This window comes from Zingiber officinale, chromosome 9A (genome assembly GCF_018446385.1).
Source record: "Zingiber officinale cultivar Zhangliang chromosome 9A, Zo_v1.1, whole genome shotgun sequence".
NCBI classification, from domain to species: Eukaryota; Viridiplantae; Streptophyta; class Magnoliopsida; order Zingiberales; family Zingiberaceae; genus Zingiber; species Zingiber officinale.
The window spans coordinates 98,785,700-98,808,663 of record NC_056002.1 but is presented as its reverse complement, the minus strand read 5'-3'; the positions used below and the strand labels follow the sequence as shown (position 1 = coordinate 98,808,663).

Below are 22,964 nucleotides of genomic sequence, written 5' to 3'. Positions count from 1 at the left end.
AAATAAATCAACTTGTGTCAACTCATTTGAATCATGTTTAAAACTGTAATAAGGTAACTTTAGTTAAGTTAGCTATAATTAGTGAATCAAAACTGATGTATGTAGAACATCATCAATACTTACTAAACAACACAGAACCTTATTTGCAATCAAGAATTCCTCCCAACACAACGAGAAAGAATGGAGTCATCCATTTCACTTGCCGTTGCATTCATTCTCATTCTTATTCGTCATTTTATGGAGCACACCAAAATCAAAACTGAAATGATTATCGACACGAGCAAAATATGAAGCTTCAGTGTTTCAAAAAGTTCCTTCTTTTCACCAGAGACCAAGCACATATGAATATGCTGAGATATTATCGGTGTTATCAAATTAATTTGCAGCTAATGCGATCAAAACATATATAACATGTTTAAGAATAACTGTAGTTCGTAAATGAAATCCACAAAAAACAGCCTGCGAGTATACAAGACTATGTTACAAGGCACTGCTTTCCCATGCCATTACCTACCTGGGTCAAGACTAACAACACAGGCGTGCAACAATTAAAATTTGGGCAACGAGATAGAAAAAAAACACGAAGACAGAGAACTTCCTCTAACGAAACAAGATATCGTGTCTTTTGTTTTCATCCAGTAAACTGCATAGCAGATCAGATATTACCGTTGGAGAGAAACATGAACTAGCTCCTTGCTCTACATTATAGAGCAGGAGCAGGTTGTCTTCTTTGGCAACTCATCAACCTTTTCTGGGGTTATTATATGAAATGATTAGGAACCAACTCAAATACGTAAAATAAATAAATAAAAAAATAGGATATGAAAATAACAAAAGGATCGCTAGAGAAATAAGCAGACACAAATAATCAGGGTTAGTTAAGTGACAAAACCAAATTTAGAAATGGTTATGGTTTATCAACTAAAGAGATTTTACCAAACAAAGAAATTCTAGCAACATGAACAAAAGATATAACAGCCAACATTAAAGGAAATGATTCTAATATTCTAGATCATAATAAAAAGGTAATAAATTTGTTTGCAGGAGAGACTAAACGTCATAAAGAAGTAGAACACCTATTGGTTTATATCAAAAGGTTTGGTGGGCTCTATGCAGGAAATTGCTGTAATGATTTGCAGTTGATTTTGATGGTATCTATCAACCGATTGTTGAGAGAAATTATCAGAGGTCAGCCCTTTGACCAAGAGGACTTTTTGAAAAACAATGTATTCAGTTCATTTGCATTCAAACAATTATCTAGGCAATCCGAATGAATGACAAAGTTAAATGGATTTGAGTTTACAAAGAAGCATCTTCATACAATCTTACCTACATCCAAAAAACATTGCAAGTTCCTACTACTAAAAGTGGAGCTTCATCACTGTTGTAACTTTTTCACCAATATGGTCCGTGTATTGAATTCTAAGCATGGCAATCATCCACATAGTGCTGTTCATCATTTGAAGTCATACATACAAGGTACATACTGGCTATCAACTAATACAAGTGTTCCAAGAGTGCAAGATCACAATGGCAAAGAACCTACAGTTGTGAATCTAGAGAAGTAACTTCAGTGACAAATCAATAAAGGTGGAGGTTTAAGCTTTTCTAAGAACAAGTAAATCTTAAAAAACTGTTCCTTTGTGTACACTGGATTGGAACTCTCCAAATAAGATTAATCCAAGTTATTCTTAAAAATAGAAAAACTTGCTGTCACCTAATTGAAAGCTACTTAATACAATAAGAGATGGAATTCTTATTGAACTAAATCTAATTTATCCTCAACGAGACCAAGTAGATGTTAAAAAAAAACATTATACTATCTGAAGTTTGCAACAAAAGTAAGCCTAAGAAACAATTTCAACTTACCTGTTTTGGTTTTAGTCAATGTAGGTTGAACAACAACATGCATGGTGATAACGCCTGCAGGGAGCTCACCAAAAGGTGATTTGCATTGGGCAATTGTTGAGCTGTTCTCCAATATTTTGCCAGCATTGATAAGTTTGACATCATTAGACACTTTTGGTACAATCTTCTTATCTACGGACAAAAAATCCAACAGTATGTTAAACAGCAAGTTTGATACAATCAACGGCTAGTAAGTAAAAACATCAAAATCACCAAGATTCTTGTAGGTGTAAAATTATAATAACATAATAGGCATCTAAAAAACAGTAATGGTGTAATTAGAAATTTAAGATAAAAATTCATAAATAAAGACACACGGAAATGAATTGCCTACCATAAATATTTAAACAGTTCATAAAGAACGCAGTCAGTACGACTTTTATCGTCGGTAAACTACAAGAGTTTAAACATCTTACATGATCTGCATACTTCCTTGATACTAGATGTTGGATGATCTCAAATAAGATGACTGAAGTTGATAAGAAAGTAAAATAAGCAGTAGCTCATGCCTTCTGGCTCCTGCTACTAGATTAAGGCTGTTTCCTATGAGAAAAATATCACAGAGAGAGAGAGAGGAAAAAGGAGGTACGGAAAAGTGGTAGAACAAAAACAAATTTTCAAAGGAAAGATGTTAAGGGAGAAGAAATTCAGAACTTATTTCTCTCATTTTGGTCCCGCCCAAGTCAGGCAGAAAGACACCTTTTCTGAAAAATGGCACCAATGGCATTCCTCTCCATGCACCTCAATGGAACTCCAGCAGAACCCTTGTAAAAGCAAGCAACACATTGATTAAGCTGATTGGGTAGATTACTAACTCATCTCAACTGTGCCACTGATGCAGTTGATTGACCATTTCTACTAGGCATGGAACGGAAAGCTGAAGGTGGACAATGGAAAGGTCTTTGCAATCAGCAAAATTTGTCTTTGACGGTGAGTTCATCATGAACACAATACAATAACCAAGGTTCCATTGTGAGTGATTCAGCATCACAGCTAACTACTGCAAGTTAAAGTAACTAGTATCACAAAAAGCAAGGTCTATCAAGAATATCCACTGTAATCCTATTTTCCAAAAAGCATAGGAATAATTTGGCAATTCTATGTCCCTGGAAAAAATTTGGAACGTTTATTTCATAAAAAAAATGTCAATACACTAACAAAAGCAGGCAACACATGACCAGACATATATTAAAATATTACATCAAATATGTATGAGAAACTTCTAAAAGGAATCAGAAAAATATACATAGTAGAGGGACCAGAATATATTGATAGACATAGTAAGGGCAAAGCTTCAAGTTGGATTGCTAAAGAAATACATCAAACTAGATTACATCACTTCGTACAGAGGATAACTAGAAAAATTATAAACTAGGTAAACAGAGAAAAATAATAATAATCTGGGAACAACTCTTATCTATTCCACTTGAGATTTTAGAAAAAATCTTCAATACGATTGCTTACAAGGCTACAACATGGGCAATCTCATCCGGTCCATGGCAACGCACTGACGTTTTGTGGTTCACAAATTTGGAAATGCTCAGTAATTTCCAAAGAATCAGACTTAATCATAACAGATGGCATTAGTATGACTACATTTCACCGGATAATGTGAACCAGTGTGATAATCACGTTACACAAAGTACAACAATCCAAAACAGTGTCAAAGCGAATTTATGGATTATGACAAAGAAGCATAAAAAAACACAAACATGGGATTTAAAAAAAAAAAGAAAGATCTGAGAACCAAAAACACAGACGGAAAACGATATTTTTTTTTCATCTGAAATCAGAAAAATAAAAAACAATAATATCAATCAGATTTTCGAATGAAGTCGAAAGAAAAGGGAGACTCCTACCTCGAGGCCACTCAGATATTATCCTTTCTTTGAGCATGGCGACGGTGGAAGAAGAAGAATAGCGGATAGGACCGATGTCCGATCCATCATACAACCGAAACTTGAGCTCGACCAGATCTTCTTCTGGCATTTGTTGTCTCCGATCTAACATCCACAAGATGGAACCACCCAACACGTCAATTATAAATTTCATCAACCATAGACGAAAGCCTCAAAATCAAATCCAAACGAAAGGAAAACACACATACATACGCACCTCTCGGAAAGAATCGAGTCGAGCAAAGACGATCCGATCAGGAAAGGGAGAGATCTGAGAAGCGGAGATGATGGAAGACCTCGGAGTAGAGATCGCACGACGATGAATCGTTAGAATTAGGGTTCTAGCAGAAGCGTTCGACCCAAAGGCTACGAGCAGAAGAAGAAAAAGGAAAGACGCCGACTCAAACGGAAAGCGGGGGAGGTTCTCGAAATAATACGAGAAATTTTTGACTTTGACTAACTTATTTATTTTGCCCATTAGAATTCTAGAAATTACATTTTTTCCTTCCTTTTTTATATTATTACGCAATAAAGTAGTTGAAAAATAAAATCAAAAACCTCCCAAATGAGGAGAAACATCATTTAGGTGCCCCCTTTCCCAAAAAAAAAAAAACAAACAAACAAATGGATTTTATGTCAAAAATACCCCTAGATTAGATATTATTTTAGAAGCTATCCAATAACTGATATTATATATTTGAAGTGGATTTAAGATTTAAAGTTTACTCCCAATAACTTGTGTTTAGAGTAAATTTAGGATTTAAAGTTTCAGATTATAGTGCTTCTATAACTATTTTAAAGTTATTTTGATAAATTTTAAAAAAAATTTGAAGTAAATAATATTTTGATATAATAGTCTTCAGAGATCTTAAACCTTAAACCTAAACCGTAAACTCTAAACTTACACTAAACATATTATAGCAACTACTTATTAAGTTCTACCTGTTATAACAGTTACTAAATAGCTTATAGACGTTATAACATTTACTTGGTAGCTTTTATCTTAAATCTTGAATTCATCCTCAACATGTTGTAGCAACTATAACTAATCTCTACACGTAGAAACTACTGATAATTGCTATACACTGTAAAAACTACTTGGTAGCTTCTACAATACAATAGCACTGAATCAAAGAATATTTTTAAAATAAAATCATGGAAAAAAAATGCTCATTTGATTTTTTTTAAGACAATGGAGCGTCTTCTAAATTGATATTTGATCAATTTGGCTCATTTATGATTGATACACCCAACCTATCAAATCTATATTTTCCTAATTTAGCCTTCACCAGTTGACACAGTTAATAAATTGCACCAATTGATCTTAGGATCAATTTTCAATAGATGTAAAATGTTTTATTAGATGTGTAATCTTTTCTACATAAAGAATCATTATATTAGGACAAATATTTCTTAAGATTTATCTCTTTCTAACAAGTAGGAGGTCGATTCAGAGGGCCGACATTATGCTCCAATATATTCTCCTAATCTATCAAGTAGGTCTCGCCTGACTTGTTTAGTCTTCTCAGAAATGTCTTCAGCTTTCAGCATCTCACAGTGTTGTTTAGGTCGATTAGGTCACCTAAACCCTATCGTGACATTTGTATGAGTCTGTCAAAATCCATGAAAGCTCAAGAGAGAGCTTAATTGAGTTGACCAACAGGAGGAGATGGCAAAGGAGCCAAGAAATAAAAAAGGCACAGGACCACTTAACTTAATCATCATTCCCTTCACCGCACAGCCAACGCAGTCGCCTCTTTAATTGCATGCCTTGAAAAGTCAAAGCACAGAGCGACTGGTAATAAGAAAAGTTGAAAAATAGGCACAGCTTGTTCCCCTCCTTTATGACTATGCTTTGTTTTTTTAAGGATAAGCTACAACAATGGATCGAGAGCGAAAGATGATAATGACGAATTGATCTGTGTTTTGTGTTTCGTGTTTAGTGAGCTCCTCCTCTTAAATTTGCTGCGACAGTGTGATGAACTAGAAGTCAGTTGGCGAAGATGAAGTTTATGAAGCTTGGATACAGACCTGATTCCTTCTTCTTCGCCGCTGAAGCAATCAGGTGCGCGCGTGATGCTTCTGTTTTTGATGCTTTTTGTTTTTCTGATAGTGTGATTCTTGATTTCAGGTCTGTCTCGTCGGAGGTGTCCACTGACCTCGAAATCCATGTTCATGGAAGCTTGTACCGCCTGCACAAGGTGAATTACAGTGTGATCGAAGTCGGAAGCTGTTGGAATTTGTTGTTTTGTTGATGAAAATGGCTTCTTGATTGGTTTTGCAGTTTCCTCTTTTGTCGAAATGCCTCCGCCTCCAGAAGCTTTGCTCTGAGATCGAGGATGCCGGTGAGATCGCCGTCGTTCACCTGCCGGAGTTCCCCTGTGACGCCGACGCTTTTGAGCTCTGCGCCAAGTTTTGCTACGGCATTGCCATCACGCTCAGCGCGCTCAACATCGTCCCCATCTGGTGCGCCGCCCACTACCTGCGGATGAGCGACGACGCCGACCGCGGCAACCTCCTCGGCAAGCTCGACGTCTTCTTCAGCTCCTGCATCCTCCGCCGGTGGAAGGACACGCTGGTCGCGCTGCAGAGCACGCGGCAGCACGCCCCTCCTCTCTGCGAGGAGCTCGGCATCACCGGCCGCTGCGTCGACGCCGTCGCCACCGCCGTCGTGGCCAATCCCCTGCTCCCGGGCGCGTCCGGAAGCTGGTGGGACGACGACCTCACCGAACTTTGCGTTGACCACTACTGGCGCGTCATGGTCGCCGTCAAGTCCGCCGGGATCGTCCCGGCCAAGCTCGTCGGCGAGGCGCTGAGGGCCTACGCCCTCCGGTGGCTGCCGATCCATGACGACGACGGCGGAGAGCTCACTGCGAAGCAGAGGCTGGTGATGGAAAAGATACTGAGCTTGCTGCCGCAGGAAAAAGGCTCTGTTTCCTGCAATTTCCTGCTGAATCTTCTCAAAGCGGCAAACTTTCTCCAAGCTTCGACTTCATTGAAACTGGAACTGGCCAGAAGAGTCGGATCACAACTGGAAGAAGCAACCGCCGGCGATCTCTTGATCCCATCCAACTCCAGCGACACACTATACGATGTGGACATAGTGATGACCATGCTAGACGAATTCTTGCTGCAGTTGCAGAGCCCTGCGAGCGAGAGGAAGGTGGAGTTGGAAGGTCGGCTATCCTCCTCTCACAGCTCTAAACTGCGAGTAGCCAAGCTCATCGATGGCTACCTCCAAGAAATCGCCAGAGACAACAACTTATCCGTGGAGAAGCTAATTGCCGTCGCTCAAGCTGTTCCAGATTTCGCCAGGGTTGACCATGACGATCTCTACAGAGTCATCGACATCTACCTCAGGGTAATTCTCAGATCTTATCTTCAACCTTTACATGTTTGATTCAAAACTGGTTTGATCTTGTTTGCCTGGTTTAGTCACACCCGGAGCTCGACAAGAACGCGAGGAAGCAACTGTGCAGAATGCTAGACTGCAAGAAGCTCTCGGTCGAGGCCTGCATGAAAGCAGCACAGAACGAGCTTCTTCCCCTGCGGGTGGTGGTGCAGGTCTTGTTCTCCGAGCAATCGCGGGCCGCCGCCTTGTCAGGCTGCCAAGTCACCGAGCTGCCCGGCAACCTCAAGACGCTGCTGGCTAAGACCGCGGTTGAAGACGAAGAAGACCGAGGTCGGAGCATCACGAAGTCGAAATGTCCGACCGCGGAGAAGCCCGAAACTCTCAAAATGAAGCTCGCGCAAGAGCACGACGACGAGATCGACTACGATCTGATTCCGCGCGAAGCGCTCCTCCTGAGGAGCGTTTCCTCGCGGTTCAGAGCCCTGTGCTCGCTCCCTAAGAATCCCAAGAGGATCATCAGTAAACTGCTGGCGATGAACAGAGGAACTAATTACTAAGGCCACTGTTTAGTCGTCTATAATCGATCGCTTCCATCTTCTTCCTCATAAGATTTCTACTCTCGATCTTTGAGAATGAGCTTGTTCATGCTGACAGATCTGACAGAATAGGATTTGTGTTCGCCGATCTTTGTGCGATGGTTTGCTTTCGGTACTGCTCGCCACGAACGGGACCAGTTTAAACGCAGTGTTGCCCACAGCTCCCTAAAGCCATCCTCTCCGGCAGAAAAACATTGAAGAGCGAGAGCGATGACCAAAAGATTCTACACCTCGATCTCCACATCTTCTTTCTTTCAGTGTCAATCATGGAGCACTCGTTATCGCAGCAGACAGTCGGACACGTCTCACGTGCTCTGCTGGCTCTTGATTGCATGCGCTTGTGAGACAGAGGACGTGAACTTGCAGCAGGATGGTGATGGTCGCCTGGAAGGAGATTGGATTACTGCTAGTTGGATTTTGCAGATCCTGAAGGAAGGAGGTTAATGTTTCATGAGACAGGTTTGTGTCTGCAATCTGTTAACTATGAGCTGAGAGTTTTCCAAGATGACGAGATGATAATTAAGCAGTAGAGCAGTAAGTTTAGATTTTTCAAATTATATAGAATAGCTTAAAATATTATGACTGATTACTAGGATGAACACCACTAAAAAGTCACTACAGAAAGGTGGATCGCCCCTTTTCATATGTAACTAGTTTTACATATAAACCTACCTCCAATAACATAATTGATAATTAATACAAAATATTTAGAAGGAATTCAACATTTCCATTTTTCAATTGCATGAACCATACTCTTTAGCACTGTAGTACATGGCTTTTTCCTCCTATTAATCTTAAAAGAGGATTATTTATTTTCTATTTCATCAATAAATATAAAGCACAATTAATTTATACATATTGAATATTCAAATTCTAATTATCTTATTATTGTTCTGAGTATTTCAGACACATTTCAAACTTTTTCATCCTCCTAAAAGTAATTTATATCTATAAAATATTCAAAATATCCTATTTTAGCGGGATGGTTGAAGACATGGATGAATTTTATTAAAAAAATAAAAAAGATCTCTTTTAAAATTTTATTAAAATAGATATATTATTATTATAGTCTATTTTTCCATTGAACTTGGACTCCTCTCCATAAAATTGGATTAATTTCTCAACTCACAAGATCTAACACCTTGAGAGATAACATAAGCTAGAGCTTGGGTTGGCTTGTCGGCACTTTAACTCAGTCACCGATAGGAAAGAAGAAAAGAATAAGAAGAGAGTTTAATGGAGAAGAATTGCCTAGATAGGAATAAGAAAACCAACTTATATGTGGCTCACCTCTTCTAGTGTTTATATAATTGTCAAAATTAAAAACATCTCCACGTCGAATGTTTCATGCCCTTTTACTTCTTCCCGCATGAGTCAATAAAGATGGGATTAGACTTAACCTCGAGTCGGGTTGGGGCCGGACCTGGCCCGAACCCGACCTGAGCCCGTAATCGAGTCAACATGTCAAACCATAACCTACCCGGTAGTTACAATTCCAAACCCCCAAAAACCGGACCGCCGATTCGACCCCCGTTGGTTCCAAGATTTTTTTTTATATGTATTCGTTGTAATCGGCGATTTCTAGCCATTGGGAGGGGAGGTTGAGGATGATATTATAAGGTATTTTTTTCAATAGTTAAGATCATTTTTATCATTTTTTGATCAATGATTATGATTTAGTGTTTATTATTATCCAAACTTTATAAATAGAGAGTTCATTTATCATTTCCACACATATATTCTCTACACGTTTTCGATTCCAAGTCTTCATTTTTACACACTTTTATTTCCAACTCTCAACTACAATAGAAGGAGGTCGAAGATGTTCATTTTCTCAATCTCGGAGGGAAAATGAAATGGTGAATTCACACGAGGACCCCATCATTTAATAAATCGATGATACGACCGAGTACCTTCTGACACCCGAGACATAAGGAAGTATTGATGTAATTACTTATAAGGTTCAAGAAATTTCTTCTATAAAATCTTCTATTTTTACTAAATATTTTGAGAAAGTTACTCTTCCATCAGCAGAATTGCTTGCAAAATGTAAACACTGCAATACTTCCTACAAATTCCAAGCTAATGACGACTATGGATCATTGAAATAATACGTAGAAATGAAGTACTCAACAGAATATGGATTCAATCATTCTCAAATACAATTATCAAAATTTTCTTCAACTAGTGGTAGTACTGATTCTGATTTATTTTTATATTCTAATAAAAGTTAAGAGAATTATTAGCTAAATTTGTTTTCATAGAATATTTTTTCTTTTAATTTTGGATCTAAATGTACATTTGAAGATTTTTGTAAAGAATATAATTTTTAATTCATGTGCTAAACATGTCCGACTACACTTACTCATGTGATTAAAAAATTAGTAAAAGAAGGAAAAAAATTTTAATTGATGAATCTAATAAATTAAATAATAAAGTTTCTTTATGTTTCAATATTTGAAGTGATCGTTGGCAATCACATTTGTATATGGGTGTGACTTATTATTGGATTAATAACTCTTGAAATCTCCAAAAAAAAGATTGCTAGCTTATAGAATTTTTGATAAATTGTATACTACTCATAACATCATATAATTATTATGTTTAATTTTAAAAGAAATTTATATGTTCAAGATGAATTAAAATTTTTAGAAAATCATATTAAACTAATTAAAACTATAATTTCTTATTTATGGTCGCATCAATTTGTAATGAAGTAACACTACAAAAAATAAGACATTTTGGGACAAAATTGAGGACGAATTTTAAAAAAAAATTCGTTGCAAAAATTTTAGGGACAAAAATTGGGACGAAAATTTTTTCGTCCCAAAATAGTTGATGCCAACTTTTGGAACGAATTATGGATTGTTGCAAATTTGGGAACGAATTTGGGGACGAATTTGGCGACGAATAAAATTTTCGTCCCCAAATTCGTTGCAAAAAAGTATACAAATTAGCAACGAAAACTATTTTTGTTGCAAACTTAGGAACGAATTTGGGGACGAATTCACATAAATTTTCCACCAAATTTGTCTCTATTTTTGCAACAAATTTGGGGACGAATTCGGTGACAAATTATATTTTGTTGCCAAGTTTGTCCCTAATATTGGAACGAATTTGGGGACAAATTCGGTGACAAAATTTCTTTTGTTGCCATTTTTGTTCCTAAGTTTGCAACGAATAATAAATTTGTTGCAAAATTGGCAATGAATTTGGCAACAAAAACTTGCCAAATTCTTTGACAATTATAAGATAAATTTTCGTCCCAAAATTCGTCCCAAAATCTGGGACGAAATTTGGGACGAATTTTGGGACGAAGTTTGTGATTCGTCCCAGAATTCGTCCCAGAATCTGGGACGAATTTTGGGACGAATCCACAAAATTTGTCCCAGAATTCGTCGCAGATTTTTTGTTGCCATTTTTGTTCCTAAGTTTGCAACGAAAAATAAATTTGTTGCAAAATTGGCAACGAATTTGGCAACAAAAACTTGCCAAATTTTTTTATAATCATATGATAAATTTTCGTCCCAAAATTCGTCCCAAAATCTGGGACGAATTCTGGGACGAAAATAATTTTGTCCCAAATTACGATAGAATTGGGACAACTCATTTTCGTTGCCAAATTCGTCCCTATATCAAATATTTTTTTCGAGCTTCAATTTATTTCTGCAATATAATCCAAATACATAAAAATAATATGCATTCAACACATCCTAATTTAACATCAACACATCCTAATTTAACATTCAACACATCCTAATTTAACATCAACACATCAACTCATAATTCAAGAAATATAAAGATTTCAACAAAGTTTACATACAAGATCCATCTTGTTCAACAAAGTTTACAAGTTCAACAACCCAAGTCCATCATCCATCTAACAACACTAAGAATGCATAACTTTGATCCCCAACACATCAACCCAAGTCATATTCGTGTGCCACAAAATCTTTGATCCCCATAAAATCTCCTTTGCCTACATAACAACAAACAAATAAACTAGATTATGTGTAACAAGAAAGATTGTAAATATTATACGATATAGCCATGTAAAAAGAATAATTAAAAACAAAACATAAATGTAAAATTCCTTAAACATTCTAATAAAAGCCCTAATTCTAATAAAAGTCATATTTACCAACGATATGAATCATCCATGTCATAGCAACGGTAAATAAAATTATAAGAATTATTTTGAAACTAAGTACATGTATCGTAACTATGATACAACCTAATATAATTGGCACATCATATAGAGAGAAAGAGAGAGATCTTGTGAAGTATGGTATTAGGGTTCAAATTTCTCACTTAGTTAACTTTATTTTTCATTTTAATTTGCTGAATTTATAGTTTTATCTTTGGTTGGTATTTAATGTAAACTAAAGGATGTTTAAAATAATTGTTCCTTTCATTGTGTTAACTAGTTGACAATTTCATATGAATAACTTTAACACATTTTTAACAACTCTTTGCAAAATTTTAAAGTAGGAGGATGCATCGTTATCTAGTAAAGAATTTTAGAATAGTGTGATGTAATTCTAGATGAAATATAGAACTTTTATGTATCTATATAGTTTTGAGATTGTACATAGATCAAATTCAGAACTTTTATGCATCATTATCATTGAAGACAAAACAAGAAAGAGCAGCTTATCAAAAAGAAGGAACACAATTAAACAACTATTTAAAGCTAACTTTAACATAATTATTTAAAGTTAACTTTATATAATTAAACAACTATAACATAATTATTTAAAGCTAACTGTATATATAGATCAGTAAATGCATATTAATGAACTTAGGAATACCGAAAAGAAGTGAACAAATACAGCTGTCTTCAACTACAGTGAGATCACACCAAATTGAGACCTGCACAAACAACATTATAAAATCAGGACAAAAATAAAGTCAGAGTATTAGAGACTCCATTCATATTGCCTAGTTATGCTTTAATTTTGTTACTGGTGCACAACTAATAATCATATAGATTAGTCCAGTGATAAACTCAGGAGTTAAAAATTGAGTAAATGCAAAATTTAAAAATTACCTCAGTCCAGTGATAAACTCAGGAGTTAACCCCTGACGATTAGGCAAATTTTTGTTATACATCCAACTTCGCTCATTCTGCATTTTACCTGAATTCAACTATTCAGTTAAACATTATTAAAAGTTCCTATAGTTAAATCTTATCATTGAATACAAAACAAAAACAACAGCTAATCAAAAAGAAGGAACGCAATTAATCAACTATAATATAATTAATTATTTAAAGCTAACTTTATATACAAATTATTAAATGCATAATAATGAACTTAAGAATACCGAAAAGAGGTCGACAAATACAGCTGCTTTCAACTACACTGAGATCACGCTAAAATGAGACCTGCACAAACAACATTATCAATTAAGACAATAAATTTCGAAAATTAACTTAAATTCAAGAAGGTGCGTGCACGGCGGCAGCCATACGTCGTCCAGCCATCGCAAGCCAGCGGGCAGCCACACGCCGGCCAGGAAGCGGCCTGCCGGCGGCCAGACAAGGACTGCCGGCAGCCAGACGGAGCCAGCCGTAGGCAAGGAAGGCCCTGCCAGAGGCCATGCAGGACCTGCCGGAGGCTAGGCAGGGCTTGGCAGCGGCGGCCAGGCAGCGCCTGCCGCCGCCGGCCATGCACGCGGCTGGCGGCGGCGGCCAGGCAGCGCCTTCACGCGGCCAACCCACGCCGGCAAGCAGCCCCGCGACGCCGACAGAGAGAGATCGAGGGCAGAGGGCTTACCAAACGAAAACCTTCCACCGCCGATCGTCGGAGATCACGCCGTCGCCGGTCGGAGATGCGGCCGAAATCCTGGAAATCGCAGCTGGAAAGGGGAACGGGGGAGAGAGAGGAAAGAAATGAGGGAGGGGAACAAGAATCGGGTAGAAGATTAGATCTAGGGTTTTTAGGAACAAACCTTTTTTGTTCCCAATTTCGTCCCTAAAATTGGGACGAATCCATGGATTCGTCCCAAATTTTGGGACAAATACTGGATTCGTCCCAAAATCTGGGACGAATTCAGAAATTTGTCCCAGAATTTAATTTTTTTTAAATAAAAGAGGAACAAAATCAAAATGAATAAATACGGACCTAGAGACATCGGAATTTGATAAAACAAGTTTCTATGTGCTCGTATCATTATCCTGATCGTAAATCTATCAATAAAAATATTTTTAACCAAATAGCTATATTTTTGGAATTTTTTAATCCCAAATTGACCAAATTGGGAGTTAAAAATTCAAATCGCTTAAAATATTAATTAAAAATTATGGATGAAGACGTATTTATGATCATCTCAACGATACGGACGCATAGAAACTTGTTTCATCAAATTCCGATGTCTCTAGGTCCATATTTAGGCCTTAGGTGTTTGATTTTATTTATTTAAAATTATTTTCAGTTTTGGGACGAATCGAGGAATTCGTCCCAAAGTTTGGAATGAATCTCTGGTTTCGTCCCAAATTTTGGAACGAATCCAGAGATTCGTCCCAAAATTTTATTTATTAAAAAATAAAAAAACAAACTTGGACGCCTTAAATACGGACCTAGAGACATCGGAATTTGATGAAACAAGTTTCTATGTGTTCGTATCATTATCCTGATCGTAAATCTATCAATAAAAATATTTTTTACCAAATATATATATTTTTGGAATTTTTTAATCCCAAATTGACCTAATTGGGGTGTTAAAAATTCAAATCGCTTAAAATATTAATTAAAAATTATGGAAGATGATGTATTTACGATCACCTCAATGATACGGACGCATAGAAACTTGTTTCATCAAATTCCGATGTCTCTAGTTCCATATTTAAGTTTTCGGACACTAATTTACAATTATTCACTACAAACACCTTTTTTCTTAGTATCAACCTATATATGTTTTAAAAAATATATACCTAGAGACATCGGAATTTGATGAAACAAGTTTCTATGTGATCGTATCATTATCCTGATCGTAAATCTATCAATAAAAATATTTTTTACCAAATAGATATATTTTTGGAATTTTTTAATCCCAAATTGACCTAATTGGGTGTTAAAAATTCAAATCGCTTAAAATATTAATTAAAAATTATGGATGATGATGTATTTACGATCAGCTCAATAATACGGACGCATAGAAACTTGTTTCATCAAATTCCGATGTCTCTAGGTCCATATTTAGGCCTTAGCTGTTTGATTTTATTTATTTAAAATTATTTTCAGTTTTGGAACGAATCCTGGATTCGTCCCAAAATTTGGGGCGAATCCAGGAATTTGTCCCAAAGTTTGGGACGAATCCAGAGATTCGTCCCAAAATTTTATTTATTAAAAAATAAAAAAACAAACTTGGACGCCTTAAATACGGACCTAGAGACATCGGAATTTGATGAAACAAGTTTCTATGTGTTCGTATCATTATCCTGATCGTAAATCTATCAATAAAAATATCTTTTACCAAATATATATATTTTTGGAATTTTTTAATCCCAAATTGACCTAATTGGGTGTTAAAAATTCAAATCGCTGAAAATATTAATTAAAAATTATGGAAGATGATGTATTTACGATCAGCTCAATGATACGGACGCATAGAAACTTGTTTCATCAAATTCCGATGTCTCTAGGTCCATATTTAAGCTTTCGGACACTAATTTATAATTATTCACTACAAACACCTTTTTCGATAGTATCAACCTATATATGTTTTAAAAAATATATACCTAGAGACATCGGAATTTGATGAAACAAGTTTCTATGTGATCGTATCATTATCCTGATCGTAAATCTATCAATAAAAATATTTTTTACCAAATAGATATATTTTTGGAATTTTTTAATCCCAAATTGATCTAATTGGGTGTTAAAAATTCAAATCGCTTAAAATATTATTTAAAAATTATGGATGATGACGTATTTATGATCTGCTCAACGATACGGATGCATAGAAACTTGTTTCATCAAATTTCGATGTCTCTAGGTCCATATTTAGGCCTTAGGTATTTGATTTTAGTTATTTAAAATTATTTTCAGTTTTGGGACGAATCCTGGATTCGTCCCAAAATTTGGGACGAATCCCTGGATTCGTCCCAAAGTTTGGGACGAATCTCTGGATTCATCCCAAAATTTTATTTATTAAAAAATAAAAAAATAAACTTGGACGCCTTAAATACGGACCTAGAAACATCGGAATTTGATGAAACAAGTTTCTATGTGCTCGTACTATTATCCTGATCGTAAATCTATCAATAAAATTTTTTTTTTACCAAATATATATTGTTGGAATTTTTTAATCACAAATTGACCTAATTGGGTGTTAAAAATTCAAATCGCTTAAAATATTAATTAAAAATTATGGATGATGATGTATTTACGATCAGCTCAATAATACGGACGCATAGAAACTTGTTTTCATCAAATTCCGATGTCTCTAGGTCCATATTTAGGCCTTAGGTGTTTGATTTTATTAATTTAAAATTATTTTCAGTTTTGGGACGAATCCTGGATTCGTCCCAAAATTTGGGACGAATCCAGGAATTTGTCCCAAAGTTTGGGACGAATCTCTGGATTCGTCCCAAATTTTGGGACGAATCCAGAGATTCATCCCAAAATTTTATTTATTAAAAAATAAAAAAACAAACTTGGACACCTTAAATACGGACCTAGAGATATCGGAATTTGATGAAACAAGTTTCTATGTGTTCGTATCATTATCCTGATCATAAATCTATCAATAAAAATATTTTTTACCAAATATATATATTTTTGGAATTTTTTAATCCCAAATTGACCTAATTGGGTGTTAAAAATTCAAATCGCAGAAAATATTAATTAAAAATTATGGAAGATGATGTATTTACGATCAGCTCATTAATACGGACGCATAGAAATTTGTTTCATCAAATTCTGATGTCTCTAGGTCTATATTTAAGCTTTCGGACACTAATTTACAATTATTCACTACAAACACCTTTTTTGTTTGTATCAACGTATATATGTTTTAAAAAATATATACCTAGAGACATCAGAATTTGATGGAACAAGTTTCTATGTGATTGTATCATTATCCTGATCGTAAATCTATCAATAAAAATATTTTTTACCAAATAGATATATTTTTGGAATTTTTTAATCCCAAATTGACCTAATTGGGTGTTAAAAATTCAAATCGCTTAAAATATTAATTAAAAATTATGGATGATGACGTATTTATGATCAGCTCAATGATACGGACGCATAGAAACTTGTTTCATCAAATTCCGAAGTCTCTAGGTCTATATTTAAGCTTTCGGACACTAATTTACAATTATTCACTACAAACACCTTTTTTGTTTGTATCAACGTATATATGTTTTAAAAAATATATACCTAGAGACATAAGAATTTGATGAAACAAGTTTCTATGTGATCGTATCATTATCCTGATCGTAAATCTATCAATAAAAATATTTTTTACCAAATAGATATATTTTTGGAATTTTTTAATCCCAAATTGACCTAATTGGGTGTTAAAAATTCAAATCACTTAAAATATTAATTAAAAATTATGGATGATGATGTATTTATGATCAGCTCAATGATACGGACGCATAGAAACTTGTTTCATCAAATTCCGATGTCTCTAGGTCCATATTTAGGCCTTAGGTGTTTGATTTTATTAATTTAAAATTATTTTCAGTTTTGGGACGAATCCTGGATTCATCCCAAAATTTGGGACGAATCCAGGAATTTGTCCCAAAGTTTGGGACGAATCCAGAGATTCGTCCCAAAATTTTATTTATTAAAAAATAAAAAAACAAACTTGGACGCCTTAAATACGGACCTAGAAACATCGAAATTTGATGAAACAAGTTTCTATGTGCTCGTACCATTATCCTGATCGTAAATCTATCAATAAAAATTTTTTTTACCAAATATATATATTGTTGGAATTTTTTAATCACAAATTGACCTAATTGGGTGTTAAAAATTCAAATCGCTTAAAATATTAATTAAAAATTATGGATGATGATGTATTTACGATCAGCTCAATAATACGGACGCATAGAAACTTGTTTCATCAAATTTCGATGTCTCTAGGTCCATATTTAGGCCTTAGGTGTTTGATTTTATTTATTTAAAATTATTTTCAGTTTTGGGACGAATCCTAGATTCGTCTCAAAATTTGGGACGAATCCAGGAATTTGTCCCAAAGTTTGGGACGAATCTCTGGATTCGTCCCAAATTTTGGGACGAATCCAGAGATTCGTCCCAAAATTTTATTTATTAAAAAATAAAAAAACAAACTTGGACGCCTTAAATACGGACCTAGAGACATCGGAATTTGATGAAACAAGTTTCTATGTGTTCGTATCATTATCCTGATCGTAAATCTATCAATAAAAATATTTTTTACCAAATATATATATTTTTGGAATTTTTTAATCCCAAATTGACCTAATTGGGTGTTAAAAATTCAAATCGCTGAAAATATTAATTAAAAATTATGGAAGATGATGTATTTACGATCAGCTCAGGGACGCATAGAAACTTGTTTCATCAAATTCCGATGTCTCTAGATCTATATTTAAGCTTTCAGACACTAATTTACAATTATTCACTACAAACACTTTTTTGTTTGTATCAACGTATATATGTTTTAAAAAATATATACCTAGAGACATCGGAATTTGATGAAACAAGTTTCTATGTGATCATATCATTATCCTGATCGTAAATCTATCAATAAAAATATTTTTTACCAAATAGATATATTTTTGGAATTTTTTAATCCCAAATTGACCTAATTGGGTGTTAAAAATTCAAATCGCTTAAAATATTAATTAAAAATTATGGATGATGACGTATTTACGATCAGCTCAATGATACGGATGCATAGAAACTTGTTCATCAAATTCCGATGTCTCTAGGTCCATATTTAGGCCTTAGGTGTTTGATTTTATTTATTTAAAATTATTTTCAGTTTTGGGACGAATCCTGGATTCGTCCCAAATTTTGGGACGAATCCAGAGATTCGTCCCAAAATTTTATTTATTAAAAAATAAAAAAACAAACTTGGACGCCTTAAATACGGACCTAGAGACATCGGAATTTGATGAAACAAGTTTCTATGTGTTCGTATCATTATCCTGATCGTAAATCTATCAATAAAAATATTTTTTACCAAATATATATATTTTTGGAATTTTTTAATCCCAAATTGACCTAATTGGGAGTTAAAAATTCAAATCGCTGAAAATATTAATTAAAAATTATGGAAGATGATGTATTTACGATCAGCTCAATGATACGGACGCATAGAAACTTGTTTCATTAAATTTCGATGTCTCTATGTCCATATTTAAGTTTTCAGACACTAATTTACAATTATTTACTACAAACACCTTTTTTGTTAGTATCAACCTATATATGTTTTAAAAAATATATACCTAGAGACATCGAAATTTGATGAAACAAGTTTTTATGTGTTCGTATCATTATCCTGATCGTAAATCTATCAATAAAAATATTTTTTACCAAATATATATATTTTTGGAATTTTTTAATCCCAAATTGACCTAATTGGGTGTTAAAAATTCAAATCACTGAAAATATTAATTAAAAATTATGGAAGATGATGTATTTACGATCAGCTCAATGATACGGACGCATAGAAACTTGTTTCATCAAATTCCGATGTCTCTAGGTCCATATTTATGTTTTCGGACACTAATTTACAATTATTCACTACAAACACCTTTTTTATTAGTATCAACCTATATATGTTTTAAAAAATATATACCTAGAGACATCGGAATTTGATGAAATAAGTTTCTATGTGATCGTATCGTTATCCTGATCATAAATCTATCAATAAAAATATTTTTTACCAAATAGATATATTTTTGGAATTTTTTAATCACAAATAGACCTAATTGGGTGTTAAAAATTCAAATCACTTAAAATATTAATTAAAAATTATGGATTATGACGTATTTTGAATCAGCTCAATGATACGAACACATAGAAACTTGTTTTATCAAATTCCGATGTCTGTAGGTCCATATTTAGGCCTTAGGTGTTTGATTTTATTTATTTAAAATTATTTCCAGTTTTGGGACGAATCCTGGATTCGTCCCAAAATTTGGGACGAATCCAGGAATTCGTCCCAAAGTTTGGGATGAATCTCTGGATTTGTCCCAAATTTTGGGACGAATCCAGAGATTCGTCCCAAAATTTTATTTATTAAAAAATAAAAAAACAAACTTGGACGCCTTAAATACGGACCTAGAGACATCGGAATTTGATGAAACAAGTTTCTATGTGTTCGTATCATTATCCTGATCGTAAATCTATCAATAAAAATATTTTTTACCAAATATATATAATTTTTGAATTTTTTAATCCCAAATTGACCTAATTGGGTGTTAAAAATTCAAATCGCTGAAAATATTAATTAAAAATTATGGAAGATGATGTATTTACGATCAGCTCAATGATACGGACGCATAGAAACTTGTTTCATCAAGTTCCGATGTCTTTAGGTCCATATTTAAGCTTTCGGACACTAATTTACAATTATTCACTACAAACACCTTTTTTGTTAGTATCAACCTATATATGTTTTAAAAAATATATACCTAGAGACATCGGAATTTGATGAAACATGTTTCTATGTGATCGTATCATTATCCTGATCGTAAATCTATCAATAAAAATATTTTTTACCAAATAGATATATTTTTGGAATTTTTTAATCCCAAATTGACCTAATTGGGTGTTAAAAATTCAAATCGCTTAAAATATTAATTAAAAATTATGGATGATAACGTATTTATGATCTGCTCAACGATACGGATGCATAGAAACTTGTTTCATCAAATTCCGATGTCTCTAGGTCCATATTTAGGCCTTAGGTGTTTGATTTTATTTATTTAAAATTATTTTCAGTTTTGGGACGAATCCTGGATTTGTCCCAACTTTTGGGACGAATCCAAAGATTTGTCCCAAAATTTTATTTATTATAAAATAAAAAAAAACTTGGACGCCTTAAATACGGACCTAGAAACATCGGAATTTGATGAAACAAGTTTCTATGTGCTCGTATCATTATCCTGATCGTAAATCTATCAATAAAATTTTTTTTTATCAAATATATATATTGTTAGAATTTTTTAATCACAAATTGACCTAATTGGGTGTTAAAAATTCAAATCGCTTAAAATATTAATTAAAAATTATGGATTATGACATATTTTGGATCAGCTCAACGATACGGACGCATAGAAACTTGTTTTATCAAATTCCGATGTCTCTAGGTCCTTATTTAGGCCTTAGGTGTTTGATTTTATTTATTTAAAAATATTTTCAGATTTGGGACGAATCCTGGATTCGTCCCATAATTTGGGACAAATCCTGGATTCGTCCCAAAATTTGGGACGAATTCTCGATTTGTTCCCAAATCTGGGACGAATCCAGGATTTGTCCCTAAATTTGGGACGAATTTTTAATTCGTTCCTGATTTGGGGACAAATTTAGCAACGAATTTTTTTTATGTCGCAAACTTGAAACGAATTTTTTTTGTTGCAAGTTTTGTTGGTTATTTGGGTCGAAATTTATTTTCGACCCTAAATTTGTCCCAATTTTGGGACGAATTATTTTCGTTCCAAACTTTTGTCCCCAAAGTTATGTTTTTTTGTAGTGTAATAAGATAGATTTTGTAAAACTAATATAATGAGACGTAAAAAATTTCTATGTAACCAATACATTTGAATTTAATATATCAATTATTATAAGATTTATTTCAATATCAATAATTATTATGTTCATTTTGTATATAAAATATTAATACTAATATATATTTATTTTCACAACAATGAAATATTAATAGTAGTATTTATAAAATTTTAAAAGTATTTAAAGATGTAGTTGAATAACTTTCTAGTATTTATTATCCCATTACTCATTTAGTTTTAGAGAATATTTCTAGTAAGTATTAATTTTAAATTAACATATTAATAATGAATATTTATCTTCTTGCCTATTATCTATGAAAACTAAATGAGAAAAATATTTTTCTTTTTTTTTTTAAAATTTATTTAATTACATTTGCTTTAAATCTTATATTTAAATTAGAAGCTTTACAAGAAATGTTAACTGTGGGTGCAATCAACCTAGATTTTGATGTGTGTGTCAAAGAGTTTAAGTTAGACTTTCATATGTATTTGATATGTGTTTAAGTCGTGCAGGACTTGGAGAAACACATGAGGAACTTGCTGCGGTCAAGTATGGAAAGCTCATCCAAGGGCTCGGATCCTTGAGTTAGTGAAGGATGGTGTGAAAAACATCCGAGGGATCGCCGGACGAGGACCAATGGAGTGGAGCCAAGGGAAGTGGACTTCAAGGCAACGTGAAGGATGGCACGGAGAGGAGCCGTGGGCTCGGGTGCATCTGAGGGACGAAGGCCGAGGAAGAGGATTTCAAAGGCGACTCCGAGGATGTGTGTGAGAATGTGCTGGGACCAATCGACTGGTCATTGGACCAGTCGACTGATCCTATTTCACAGAATGCACAGAATGATTCTGTGCTTGTCGACTACGGGGACCAGTCGACTGGTCATGGGACCAGTCGACTGGTATATGGTCGTTGACAGAAATTGGCTTTATGTAGAGAGTCGTTGGGTGTGTCCAACGGCACATCAGTCAACTGGTGTGTGGACCAGTCGACTGGTGTCAAGTTTGAGTTGATTAGTGATCAACTCTCTCCTCTTATTTAAGGGGAGCTTTGGGGCATGAAGAAGGTTACTCATGCACATTGAATAACTTCTTGTCTCTGCCCAAAGCTTCCAAAGTTCACTCTCTTCCTCCTAAACCTAAACTTCATCTTGTAAAGAGGGAGAGATTCTTTGTGAGAGGTTTGCTCCGCCGAGAAGGAGAAGCTCTAGCCAGAGATTGTCGGGGACTGATCCACCGAAGGATCAAGGGTTCATTCACCTCAAGGACACGTCGTGGAGTAGGAGCAATCAATCTCCGAACCACATTACATCGAGCTTGTTAGCGTTTGTATTTTTCCTTGATTGCTTTCATTGTTTTGTTTAGTGTATTCCACTGCGTACTAACCTTCTTGTAGAGAAGAAATCGATTTGGGGGTGACCTAGCTATCCAACCCCCCTTCAAGCCGGCCACCGATTATCCTACAATTGGTATCAGAGCAA

The 22,964-nt window shown here is 34.6% G+C and overlaps 2 protein-coding genes across 2 annotated transcripts; one reads left to right on the top strand and one right to left on the bottom strand.

The window, feature by feature from the left end:
- Positions 1-356: 356 nt before the first annotated feature.
- LOC122021280 (membrane-anchored ubiquitin-fold protein 4-like) lies at positions 357-4,221 on the bottom strand. The gene is made up of 4 exons (XM_042579381.1): positions 4,024-4,221; positions 3,768-3,911; positions 1,870-2,040; positions 357-751 (listed from the first exon to the last, which is right to left on the bottom strand). The coding sequence occupies exons 2-4, from the start codon at positions 3,895-3,897 to the stop codon at positions 699-701; spliced, it is 354 nt and encodes a 117-aa protein (XP_042435315.1). The 5' UTR covers positions 3,898-3,911; positions 4,024-4,221; the 3' UTR covers positions 357-698.
- Positions 4,222-5,511: 1,290 nt separating this feature from the next.
- Positions 5,512-8,343, top strand: LOC122021712 (BTB/POZ domain-containing protein At1g67900-like). The gene is made up of 4 exons (XM_042579868.1): positions 5,512-5,871; positions 5,938-6,007; positions 6,091-7,167; positions 7,242-8,343. The coding sequence occupies exons 1-4, from the start codon at positions 5,810-5,812 to the stop codon at positions 7,713-7,715; spliced, it is 1,683 nt and encodes a 560-aa protein (XP_042435802.1). The 5' UTR covers positions 5,512-5,809; the 3' UTR covers positions 7,716-8,343.
- Positions 8,344-22,964: the final 14,621 nt, after the last annotated feature.